A 12,507-nucleotide genomic window follows, 5' to 3' on the forward strand; every position below is an offset into this window, starting at 1 on the left:
GGTTTTACAAAATTGGGTTTTATTCCAAATGTACAGCAGAGGGAACATCAGCACAAATGCATTAAGGTGCAGTAAAGTAACAGCATAGTCGAGATCCCAGATGGTGCTTAACGAATGCTTTGCATGTGGAAAATATCAGTCTTTGGCTTATCCTAGAAACATGTATTCCTGCCCTCCTGGCCTGGCTTTTTCTTGGAAGGCCAGGAGTCGTTGCAGGGCCTGCTAGATCACTACAGTTATTAGCGAAGGAGATTTGCTGAACCAGGAGTGAGCTGGTTACTGCCAACTGGCCTGCTGGTTTGCTGTGTCTGTGCGATGGTTGGTCCCAGATTAAACAACTGCCTAACCACAGGCGTGGCAGGGGACCTGCAAAGGCAGAAGGGCTGGAATGAAATCTAAGGGATAGCCTTAGAAAAACTGTGCTAGGATTGTTTGGGAAGACGGAGGCCCCTGCATCTTTGTCCATCCCTTGCTAGCCTATGGGCATGTCCCATTGCAACAAGAAATGATCCTAAGATTGGAGTTTTAATTTTGTCAGGAGCTGGCCCTGTGCTGTGCTATCACAGCCACACCAGCCTGGTTGCTCACTGTGTTCAGCCCCTGCTGGAGCTGGTACTTGCTGTGGGACTGACAGAGAGGGCACCCATTTGTGGCTGACCTGTGGTTACTTCATACCTGTGGTTACTGCACACACTTGTAGGGGATCTCCCCAGGCTCAGGTCCCTTGGGCAGCTCTTTTGCACAGCCCAGTCTGTCAGCAACAGAACAGGACAGTAGAGCCTGTGCCCACAGCTCAGCTCAGCATCCAGCAACCAAATACTGTCTCTCTTACAAAGACCATTTCTTTGGGAGTATAAAAGTATTAACTGTGCCTCAGGGGGCAGGTCTAGGAGGAAGCAAAGCCATCTGCTTCGTAAGACAACTCCCTGCCCAAATATAATATGGGTGCTTGCTTCTTTGGTTTCTCCTCAAAATGCTCCCAGGTTCCTTTTTCAACCTCTTCTTAACAGAGACCATTTTTTTCTGCCTGGCCCATTTATACCCCACAGTCTCTGGGGCCTTTTAATTCCCACCAGAGCCTGGAGGCTCGTCCTTCAAGTGAAAAGTCTGAGCAGGCAAGAAAGGAAGCAGAGTCAGGGATGACAGCAGGGGTGCTGCTGGCACAACTCACCTGCCTGACTTCAGCAGATCTGTGTGGGTCTGAAGAGGACAGAGAGGACAGGTAAACTACAAAATGCAGCACAATGTATCTGTAGAGTGTTTTGGGTATCGGGGTGATGATGGCAGAGAGATGTGTGAAGAGGAGTTGCTGGGAGGATACAAAACTTGATTAAGTTCGTCTTAATCTGGCCTCTGAAGTGGCCAGAAGAGAGTGAGCCAAAGGCATCAGCAGGAAGTACCCCAGGGATGTTCCTGTGAGGAAAAGCCTTGCAAGGGAGGAAGATTTGTACCAGCTCTGAGGCACAACTGCCTTTACCTATGGGCTTCCAAGTTTGTATGTCAGTGCTGGACTGAGGACATTAAATTTGGGGGATTACTTTTAGATTAACTTGTTGAAGAGTTTGTGGTCCTTGTTGGGAAGTGGGAACTGCCAAAGGAAAACCAGCACAAATAACAGGGAGAAGAGTGAGAGCTGCCTTTTTTCTCACAGGCTAAAATTGACGCTTGAGAGCTGGCAAAAGCTTAAAATATGCTGAAACTGCAAAGATCACTGGCTGCAGCAGGCAGGATTATGCCAAACTTTGTGAGGATGCCAAAGACTTGTAAGTCACAATCGAGAAGTTAGGACCTCAGTGCTTCTTTATTTGCATGGAGACGTGGGAGACCTGCACCGGCATGGCCGTGAGAGGCTGTGGGTGGCATCTGATGGCATGCTACAATCAGGGAGACCAGAGGTAACCAGTGATGTTTTAATGTCAGGGCTTCATCAGCTACAATGCCACATCTCTGGGCCAATCTCCACCTTCAGTTACTTCCCAAAAAATGTAATATTTTGTTCCTGGTGCGTAAGGCTGCTTTATGTTTTGTCTCCCTATAACTATCCTCCTAAACCATCTTACTGCAGCTCTGGCTCATAAAGCCTTATTAAACAAACCTTTGCCCTGTAAGGCTGGAAGACACAGGGAGCCCAGGGACGCTGATAACCCAGTGGTGTGATGCTCCTGTGGGACAGCTGCCTGTCTGCAAGGGGTACACTGGTAGGGACAGGGTGAGGGATTTGGGGGCACTGGGGCTGGAGCATGTTTTCTACCTGTCCATGGAGAATGCTGCTGGCTTTGGAGCTGGGGTCTGTCAGGGTCCCTTTACAAGGGCACCAGTTTCCTCCTACAGCCCTGCTCTGCAGTGCCTGGGGGTATGGGGTTCTGCAGATGAAGCTGACCTAGTCAGAGTGCTCACACATCTGCTGTGCCCAAGGAAGGCTGCCAGGAGCTAGTGGTATAAAAAAGCTACAACTGGGAGCACACAGAGCAGGGACAGGCAGTGGGGACAGTGGTTGGTCCCCTTGAGAGGAAATATGGGTGTTAGACACAAGCCCTGAAGCCAGGAGCCCTGCTCTCCCCTTCAGAGCAGCAGTCCCCACCCTCATACCTCCATTGGGTGTGATGTCCTGCTCAAGTCCCTGCCACCCTCCCCTCTGGCAGGGATAGGGAATGGAGTTAACACTTCCCTTGGGCATGTGATGCCTGCAGTAGTCACGGGTAACTTCATGCTCGGGCTCACTGCGTTCTTTTTACCTCCATGGAGCTGGAGGGAGCCCTGACAGCTGGAGATGCAGCTCCCAAACCTCTTGTGTGATACTTTCCCCTGCTCCTGCCCTGCCCCAACTATTCTGCTCATCACTGCTGCAGTGGGACAGCCACATCCCTCCCAGCACCCACATTCCTGCTGTCCAACACCCTATGCCACAGGAGGAGCAGGGGACAAGGCCACACACACTACCCAGGCAGCTCGGGTGATGCAGGGCAAGAAGCAACAGAGGAGGGCTGTGCAAAGCAGATGCCTGGCCCTGCCACATCTGATGGGCAGAGGTGCCTATATCTATCTCAGTGCCAGGCAGCCGCCAAAGAGATGACACCAGACACCAGGAACTGTTTGGAAAAGCCACTGTGTGTTCGTGTGTTTGAATTTGGTTTAATCCTAATCATCAGTCTTGATAAACTTATTTTTATTAATTAACGTACTTGGATTTATGTAACTTCCTTTTTTAAAGGTTTAACACTACTGGGGTATTAAAAACAATGCAGAAACCATCACATACATCCTCAAGTGCTGCACATGGTTCTCCTTGGCCTCAGAGCACAACCAGCCAGGCAGAAATGACACACAGTGATAGGGAAAGCCTGTGTGGACCAGGACAGGCCACCACATGTTCCACACAGACTCTGAGTGATGTGGGAAGGGGAGCAGCGAGTTCCCCTCATCCATGAGGTAGTGAAGGAGGAACTTCATGGGCCATTTTCGAGGCAAAGCCCATGTAGGCTGTGCTCCAGGATACTGTGAATGCCAGAACTGGAAATGGGATCCAAAAGGGATCCAGCAAGCTCCTGAAGGATATGCCCAGCTGCACAGGTGCAAGTCACCTGGTCCATTCCCTGCTACATGGTGGCAGTATGGAGGTTCACATCACCTCAACACCCACTGCCAGCTTTCCCTGACAGGGATCTGCCCTGTGCCCATCTCCTTGTGCCAGCCTCAGGCAACACCAGCATTATGGCTTAGAGAGTCGTAATGTAACCCCTGTTACAGGCAGCCCTGTCGGATGTGGGAAGGAGCCACCTCGGACCCCAACTCCTGCTATGTTAGGGTCCACCTTGTTCCTCAGAGCAGGATAAACCACAGGTTCCATCATTTAAGGGCAACCTTGAGGCATTTGCAGATCTTGCTCTTCAGTCTTTTGTTTGAAGCTTTCAAGAATGACCCTTGATTTTGTTTTAACCCAGTGCCAGGGGTGCCCCACAAACATGTGGGTGCCCAACTCTACCCTAGGGTTTCCAGCTATACACACTGCTCCAGGATATGGCTTGCACAGACCAGCATGGGATGCATTTGGCAGGCAGCCCCAGACCCCCTGCAGCAGGACGAGGGGGACAGGAAGAGCCCTGGAGAACTGCTTAAAGCATGGAAAAATGGGGGCCATGGCTTCCCCCTGGACCTGGGCAGAGAGTTGGCTGAGTGAGGAAAGCAGGAAACAGCAGTACCCACAGCCACCTTGATGAGGGCCACCAGCTCCTTATACCCTGAGGGTATTCCCAGTAAGGGATGGGAGCCCCAGGCCAGCCTGTTCCCACGTCAGGTAAATGACCCCTGGTGGGGCGTTTCCTGAGTGGGAAGGCCCATGGGCAGCCTACCCTCCCCTGCCCTAAACTTTGCATCAGCCCTGCCAGGGAGGACAGTTCACCAAGCCAGACATTTGGACTGGGGTGAGAACAGGATGGGGATGGTGAACAGGGAGAGGTACCAGTCCCACACTGTGGTGCAGAGGGGAAGGGCAGTTCCCCCAAGGGTCTCCCAGTACCCACCTGACCTCCAGCACATGGATAGCCCCCAGCCCAGGGAGCAACCTGCTGGTTGCCCATCTTCAGCATCACACCAAGGGCAGTCCCTTGGGTGCTGGAGGATTGGTGATGGGAACATGCTCTGGGCCACTGCCCTCCTCCAGCCTGAGTCGATGCCCATGGGGAAGTTCCCTGCCTGCAGTTGCTGGAAAGCAGACAGGAGCTGCCAGCTCCCATGTCTGACCAGCTTTTATTGAGCAGGGCAAAGCTGGGATGTGGCTGTGAATACATGAGGGGCCCAGTTCCCTTCTGTTCCCCACCAGAATAGCTTCCCAGGCAAGCTCCCTGGCACCTGCCTGGGCTGCCCTGTGCCAAAGCTGGGACGGATGCAGCCCTACAGCCTTGCCTGCCCCAGATTTCCTTCCTCCCCAGCTGCAGAGTGCTGGCAGGACAGAGAGGTTTTGCAGGTGCAGCCCTGTGAGCCATCTCCACTCCCACATCATGCTGTCCTCCCCAGCCGGTTCCAGCAGCACATCCACCCGCTCTGCTCCTCACTGCCCCCAGGATGTCCTCGAACACCAACACACTGCTTGAGCTCCTCATCTTCAGCCCCAGGCCTGGTCACAAGTCCTTTTTTCTTGGTGCCAGTGGGGCAGATGGGGCAAGGGAGTCCTTGGTTCCAGGCTGTGTTCCCACCAGGGCCAACCAAGAGTACAGTCAGCTCTTCCGTGCCAGAGTCCTGCTCCCCACTGCAGCTTGGAGGGACATGACTCCACAAGTCCCCTGTGCTGGGGGAAAGGCAGCTGGCTCAAACCCACGTGGCAGGAGTGAGGCTGGGGGCAGGGCAGAGGCTACCTGCGTGGTGTGCCACATCTGCAAAGAGAGCATGGCACGGGGTGAGCACTGCCAGGATGGAAGGGACACTTGGACCTCCAGGCTCACCTGCCCTGCCCTGGATCCCCTTCTTTGTGCCTGGTCCCTCTGACACGGAACTGCAGGGGCAGGGACTGCAGGCAGCCTCTTCATGGGGAGGAGTGAGGGTGGTGAGGCTGGTGCAGGCTGAGCCCCCTACAGCAGGCTTCAGACAAAAGAGGGAAATGCTAGGAGGAAAGTGCTAGCCACAGGTGTCATACCTCAAAAGTGCCCACAATGAGTCCAGCCTGTGCTGTTACAGCAAGCATTTTGAGAAAGTGAGATAAAGGACGGAAAGAGTAGAGTAACCCAAACAACAATCAGTCAAGGACAGCAGTAAGGACAGCAGCTGGCAGCAAGAGGAGGCTGAAACTGGAAATTCATGGATCCAGGAAACCCAGCATGGTCTGTGATGGCAATAGAGCTAAGCACCATCAAGTCATCCAGCCCATCCATCCCCATTCTGCCCAGCTTTGAGCTGCTGAGCCTGGAGACTACCAAGTACCTACTGAGTCTTCAGTAAAAGGTGTGTTTCCCCACAGCCACCCACTGTCCCCTCCTGCTTTCTTCTGTGTCTGCTCTGCACAAACCCTTCACTTCTTACAGTGTCAGTAAAGATCTAAATGCTTAATAAAGACTCTCATCCCCAGGAAATTAACCCAGAAGACACCACCCATACCTGCCCCTGCTCACTTACAGTTCACAGTCTTTCCGTCCCTTCTTGTCTTGTCTTCTCTTACCTCGGCCCTTGGACCTCCTCCTTCAAAAGGAAAGTACCACAAGAAGTGCTGATGTGTGGGAGATGAGACCCACAATCCCAGTCAGTAACAATGCCCCTGATTTCACTTACCTTCCCAACTTCATCAGGTCCTGCCGAGGCCTGCAGAGTGGGAAAAAGACAGAGTGAAGTGGTTATTGGGCAGTGCTGCATGTTGAGCTGCAGGAGGGGGTCCATTGACACGCCCCAGTGCACAGTCCAATCTACCTGTTCTCATTCATGTCTAAAACAGACCCAATACCTCTTCTCTTGACCTTATCAACCCCTCAGTCAGGAGCTGATTGCAGCGGGCAGAGAGAAGGCAGAGACAGTAAAGGGGCTGGTCAGCTTGGGTGACAACCCTGGGGATATGGCATTTTGTCAGTGAGGCTGGGGAGGGCAAGTTCAGTCTTAGCTGCTCTCTGTGACAGAGCTCGTAATTAAACAAGATGCAACATCCTGGGTAACAAACACGGAATCTGCTGCAAAGTCTCAGTAGTGGCTCTCAGCCATGACACACCCCCCTGTAGGGGTCACAGCCGGGACATTACCACGCCTGCACTACACTACAAAAGGGAGCGATGTACCGGTGTGGAAAGCGGTTTAGAAAGAAGCCAAAAACTGCTGCAGAAGGCAGCCTGCACACATGCTCATTGGAGATCCCCTGGGAGTTACCCTAGGTAGGGAAACCACAAAAGGATTAGGAAATTCCCTGCATGGAAAATAGCTGGAAGCAGAGAAGGAGGCAAGTAACACATCTGCTTCTTCCCACTCCCCCTTCTGCATCCACTGACAGATGCTCCAGACAGAGACAGTGTGGAGCTGGGTCTGCTCCAGTACAGCTGCTCATACAGCTGCAGGGGAATACCAATCCAGGGATCCTCAGGATCTTCTTCCAGGCAAGGATCATGTCTAATGGCTGCCCAGCAGAACACTCATCCCCCAGTTTTCGCAATACTAAATCACCCTTGCACCATGACGAAGAGTGATTACCAGGACCCCTCACGCAAGCAATGCTGGAGTCTACTGCAAGGACCAGCTGCAGGCAGCACTGGAGCTGCTCCCACAGCATTGGAGTCCTGCTCCCACAGCACTGCACAGGCCCCATGTTGCCCAGGCATTCACCACTTTTGGGACATGGTGAGCACCCCAAGGGGCTGACTAGGTGCTAGAAGTCTGTGGCAGGTTAGTGCTGGACATCCATTCCAGGCCAGCTCTGCATACCCAGGCCAGGTTGGCACTGCATGTTTTAAGCTTTCATTTGTTGGCTTGGATGTAAACCTCTGCTTCCCAGGTCTTTATGGGGCAGCTTCCCTTAAATGGTTGCCCAAGACGCAGCTGTCGAGCTTTCTCTTCGGGCCACAGTCACACTCAGGCATGCTAAGCCACGGAGATCCCCACTGAGCCACCACCTTGGACGTGCTGTCACACACCAAACACCTGCCTCAGAGCCACCAGCCTTCCTTCACTACCCACAGGCTGATTCTTTGGCTAAAGGAGCATATGCCAAGCATGCCAAGGCAGCTGCAGGGATGGGGAGCACAGCCCTGCAGATGGTGCATGGTGCCTGACCCGTCTTCACAATGCCACACACCCCCTTGGCTGTGGGGAGCAGGTACAGATGTGGTGCAGCCTCCAGCTGAACAAGGGCTATAAGCACCAGCAAACCTTAGTGCAAAGACAGCAAGAAGGGGTCCCAGCACAGTCAGGGTGCCTACAGGGCACCCCTGTTCCACACACAGGGTGAGCTGGCACGGTTGTTCTTGCTGGAGCCCAGGAGACCCTACCTGCACTCGCACTGCTTGTGCTCGGTGAACGCCATCTCCACATAGGGTGCCTCCCCGTTTGGCTTTATCTTCAGGAGCTGAAAGAGGAGCAAAGGTTACTTCCCAGGCAGCACCAGGAGGGGGCTGGAAGGGCTCCTGCGCCACTGCCTTGCCACCCCAGCCTCTTGGGAAGACGCATGTCTAACCTGTTCCTCAGGACCTCCAACAACAGAGATTCCACCTCCACACGTAGGCAGCACTGGCCAGGCCCAGCTGCCCCGGCTGGTGCTGCCCCATGTCTTCAGGGCTTTAATTTAAGTCCCATGGTCTTGGGATTTCCCAGCCTTAGAAAAGATTTTTCAGCCTCTGCCTTTCTGGAGAGCTTTCACATATTTGACCCCTTTGCACATCTCCCTTCTCTGACAGAAATATCCCCCCAGTCATATTTTCCAGACCAATCCCATTGCTGATGCCTCCTCCTGGACCCCTTTCTACAGCACTGAGTTGGAATTGACTGGAGTCAGTACCACAGTGCCTCCCCAGTCCAGGGGTACAGGATTTGCCCTGTCACATGTCATTCCACAGCCCAGCCTGAAGTTCAGGTTGGACATCCAAAGGCCTTACAGAGTATGTTCGCTGGTGATCCACACTAGCCCCTGCAGAAGTGTCTGGCATTGCCACCCTGTACACAGCAGCAGGATCCCTCCCATACAGGGAGACCTGTGCTTGGGGAGATGCCTTCTGTTCATGACAGGCTTTTAATCCACTTCAGCCAAGAGCTTTTGGAAAATGCCATCCTGCCTTCCAACACACTTTCAACTCCGGAGAGACCAAAATCACTGGTGATTTATTGCAGGCACTCCCTAGTCCATCATCCATGACAAAGCAGAGCTTTTCCCTGGTCCCTGCAGCATCAGCAGGTTGATCAAATAAGTTGATCTCTGGCAGCTCAGTGCAAGGGCTGCAGTGCGAGGACAACTGCTGCCTGCAACATGGGGAAGAGTCCAATGGCCCAGGTTCTCCCACCCCACATCTCCCAGCTCACACAGTGGCAACTGAAAACACGGTTGGCTCAACCTTTCATGCTCACTATGCCCCAGCGTGGGGGCATTCACTGTCAGCACCACCCCAAGCATCACCTGATACAGAAGAGCCTCACTCCTCCCTTTGATTCAAGGGCAGTACCTACTTTGTCCCAGCAGGCAGTCATGGGCAACTGGAACACCCCCCAGCCCCTCCACAGGACAGGGAAGTTCCGAAAGATGACAGCAATGAGCAAGAGAGACCACACAGAGGGAAGTCCGGGAAGCAGGGAGTGAGGCCAGTACCACCAGGGGTGACACCTGGCCTCAGGGGCAAGCCCAGAGAGGAGGCAGAGGGACCCTACTGGCTTGGCATGCATTTGAGCAGTTGTGACTCCTCTCCCTTGCTAGCCACACTGCTACAATGTCTAGAGGATGCAAAGCTGCAAGTTCACCTTCCCGGCGCTTGGTGAGCAGCCCACCCCCTCTCTGGCACAGCCACGGCCCCGCACGTACCTGCATGGTGACCGTGCTTGTCTCCACGGGGACGCAGCGGAGACCCTCGTCCCCACAACAGCCTCCACAGCGCTGCAGGGAGACGCAGGAGGGTCTGAAAATGTACTCCACCTCGTTGGGGAACTCGGTAATGACGTCCACTAGCTGCTCCAGAGGCCGGCAGAAGCTACGATTCCAGATCTCCCGAAAGGTCAGGACTGCAAGAGACAGGGACAGGGACTATAAGGAGGCGCCCAGAGAGGCAGAGCCCAGCCGGGCCGCTGCCGGGGCAGGTGCAGCAGCTGCGGTGGGGTCCTGCAGCCACCACAGGGCACAGGGACGCAAGGGACCCCCTTGTGTTCCCAGTAAGTCCGTCACCCTACTGCGCACATCACTGCTCAGGGGCTCACACAGCCACCCCGATAGGCACTTTCTCCCTGTATCCGCCAGCTCCGTCTCCCGCCCAGGCACTCTGCTCACCCCCGGCCGCGCCGCGAAGGGGCTCACCCGCTCCTCGAACCCCCCTCGGCCAGACAGCCGTTCCCTGCGGCTTTCCAGCAGGCAGAGCTGGAGCGGAGTGCTCCCACCCGGGACCCCGCACGCTGGCACCGGAGGGGCGGTAGTCTAGGGATAGGGATAGGGATAGGGATAGGGATAGGGATAGGGATAGGGATAGGGATAGGGCTGCGCTCCGCTCCGGCCCGCGGTGGTGCCCGATGCGCCAGGCGGGCTGGGGGAATCAGGTTGCTCGGAGCCTCGGCACAGCTCCCCGCTGCCTCCCCGCTGCCTCCCCGGTTGTCACTGCGGGGCTCCGGAGGTAACACAGGGCCGGGTGCTACCGAGCGCGCCCCGGTCTTGCGCAAAGCCTTCCCTGGGTTGCTGCCCCCTCCCAGCCGGGGCACCGGCAGCCGCCCCCTGCCAACTCACCGGGCGACTCCGTGCTGGCAGTCCCCCGCTCCTCCAGGGCCTGCAGGGAGGGAAAGGCGAGCGCTGGCGGGGCGGCACAGGACGACCTGTCGCCGCCCCCCACCCAGCGCCGGGAGGAGCTGTCCCGGCCACCCCGGGCAGCGGCACCGGGAGACCGGGCTACCCCCGCTCCGACCCCCCTTCCACCCCTCGGCTCTCACCGGGGCGGGCGGTGCCCCCAGCGTCCCGGCCACCAGCAACCGCAGGAAGGCGCCGAGCAGCCGCATCGCCGCTCCCGCCTCCCCGGCACCGACTCAGCGCCGCCACTACCGACGTGCCGCCCCCGGCATGCCGCCTCGCCGCCGGGCCACCGGCCCCTCCGTGCCGTCTCCGCCGCCGCCGGGCCATGGGAGCGCGCCCCGCTCCGCCGCCGTATTTCACCGCCACCGCCCCGCCGCTGCTCCGCCCCGGCCCCGCCGCGGGGCGGGAGCAGGTGCCCGGCCCCGGCGGCCGCGGGGATGGCCGGTGCTCCCGGACGCAGCGGAGCCTCCTCCTCCGCCCCCGCACCGCCTCCGGCCATTTCTCCATCGGGCTGCCCCGGCGCTTCTATTCACCGGCCCGTGCCCGGTGAATCCCCGACCGGCGGGAGCCACCGGGGCTGTGGTGGGCTTCTCGGCTTGCTGTTTTCGCTGCCCCACGCCCATCCAGCCATTCTGTGCCCACTCAGCTCCCCTGCACCCATACAACAGCCCCTTTCCCACCCATCCTCTCCATTCCCCTACTGATTCCCCCACTCAGACATCCCATGACTGTCCACCTACCCCCTTCCCCCTCAAGCTTCCCCGTGCCTGTTCCATCAGCCCCTGCCGTTGCACCCGTCAGAGGGTTTCCAGCCCCCCTTGCCTCAAGGACAGCATCCCGGTTCTGGTCTACAGCTCAGAAGGGAAGGGGGCACAGCAGGTCTGGGGTCAAACGCTGCTGCCAACCCAAAAGAGCTCTGTGGCCTTTTCTGTTCTATTTTTAAGCTCCAGAGGCCAGGAAAGATGGAACTATGGGAGGTGTGATGAGATGCCAACAGGCAACACGATCCCTCGTGGGAGGCAGGTCCCAGGGAAATAACGGGCTCTGTGTCCGTGCCAGGATTCACGTTTCTGTCCTCCTGGGAGTGTGAGGAGACTGCTTAAGGGCTTCCCTACCCAACACTGTGTGAGGTCTGTCCCTGTGGCATGAGGATGCCAGTGGCCTGCTCCCAACCCTGTGGGATCTGTCCCCAGGGGATGCAGGACATGCCAGCTGCCTGTCCTCAGCCCCGTTGGGCCATGCAAGTGACAGTGACTCAGGCATCAGCAGGAGCTGGGCTCTATCAGGAGCTTCTAGGTATTGGTACTACAGAGTGTGTGACAAAGCTGCTGGAACAAGGCATGGCAAATTAGTGTGGAGATGCTGCAGAGATAAGCACACAAATCCCAGCCCCACCGCGGAGCGGGTGTGCTGCAGTTCATCACTCAGCGGCACAGCACCTACTCAGCAGCTGCGGGGGGCTGCTGTGGCAGTGTTCAGTGCCTGTTCATACTCTTGCTCCTGGTTGGGCAGCAAAGAGCAGGTAACATCCTTTATGTGGTGACTGGAGTAATGTCTGTGCTCTCTCTCTGCCACCCTACTGACCCTCCTGGGCCAAGGCAACCCCCTCCCCACTTCCCCAGGGATGGCTGTGAGATGGGGGTGAAGAGAGCATTTCCTCCCGCCCCAGAGCAGAGGCCGCCCTGAGCAGCAGCTGCTGCCAGCTCACTGGACAGACAGAATCCTGTTATTGCAAAGACCGTGACCACACAGGGCCTCATGCCTGTCCTTGCAGGAAGGTCCCTTGGGGCCACCTCTCAGACACAAGGCCAGCCTCTGGCACTGGAGCAAAGGGCTCTCCCCCCAGGAGCTGTGTGGCTGGGGAGACCAGCCCTTAATTGCCGAGTGCAGTCCTGTTCCTGGTCTGAAGCTATTTCCTCAGAGGCCTTGGGCAGAGTTTACATTCCTGGGATGAGCATCCACTTTCTAGGCAGCATGGAACAGAGACAGGAGAAGAGAAATAGTATTTGGGCACCGGTAACCTGTGATCAGCAACATCCTCCTGCATATGGGAGAAACATCAAGCTGGCTGG

The 12,507-nt window shown here is 56.4% G+C and overlaps 1 protein-coding gene across 3 annotated transcripts; it reads right to left on the minus strand.

The window, feature by feature from the left end:
• Positions 1 to 22: 22 nt before the first annotated feature.
• PGF (placental growth factor) lies at positions 23 to 10,746 on the minus strand. 3 transcript variants are annotated; one of them, XM_069017900.1, is made up of 7 exons: positions 10,576 to 10,746; positions 10,376 to 10,415; positions 9,470 to 9,666; positions 7,953 to 8,029; positions 6,259 to 6,288; positions 6,106 to 6,168; positions 23 to 366 (listed from the first exon to the last, which is right to left on the minus strand). In XM_069017900.1, exons 1-7 carry the CDS (start codon positions 10,639 to 10,641, stop codon positions 240 to 242), a joined length of 600 nt encoding a protein of 199 aa, XP_068874001.1. In that variant the 5' UTR covers positions 10,642 to 10,746; the 3' UTR covers positions 23 to 239. The 3 variants fall into 3 exon arrangements, with proteins under 3 accessions (XP_068874001.1, XP_068874003.1, XP_068874002.1); XM_069017902.1 differs by having other exon boundaries at positions 284 to 5,369; positions 6,149 to 6,168; XM_069017901.1 differs by having other exon boundaries at positions 284 to 5,369.
• Between the last annotated feature and the right edge of the window lie 1,761 nt (positions 10,747 to 12,507).

The sequence above is a fragment of the Aphelocoma coerulescens genome, chromosome 5 (genome assembly GCF_041296385.1).
Source record: "Aphelocoma coerulescens isolate FSJ_1873_10779 chromosome 5, UR_Acoe_1.0, whole genome shotgun sequence".
NCBI lineage: Eukaryota > Metazoa > Chordata > Aves > Passeriformes > Corvidae > Aphelocoma > Aphelocoma coerulescens.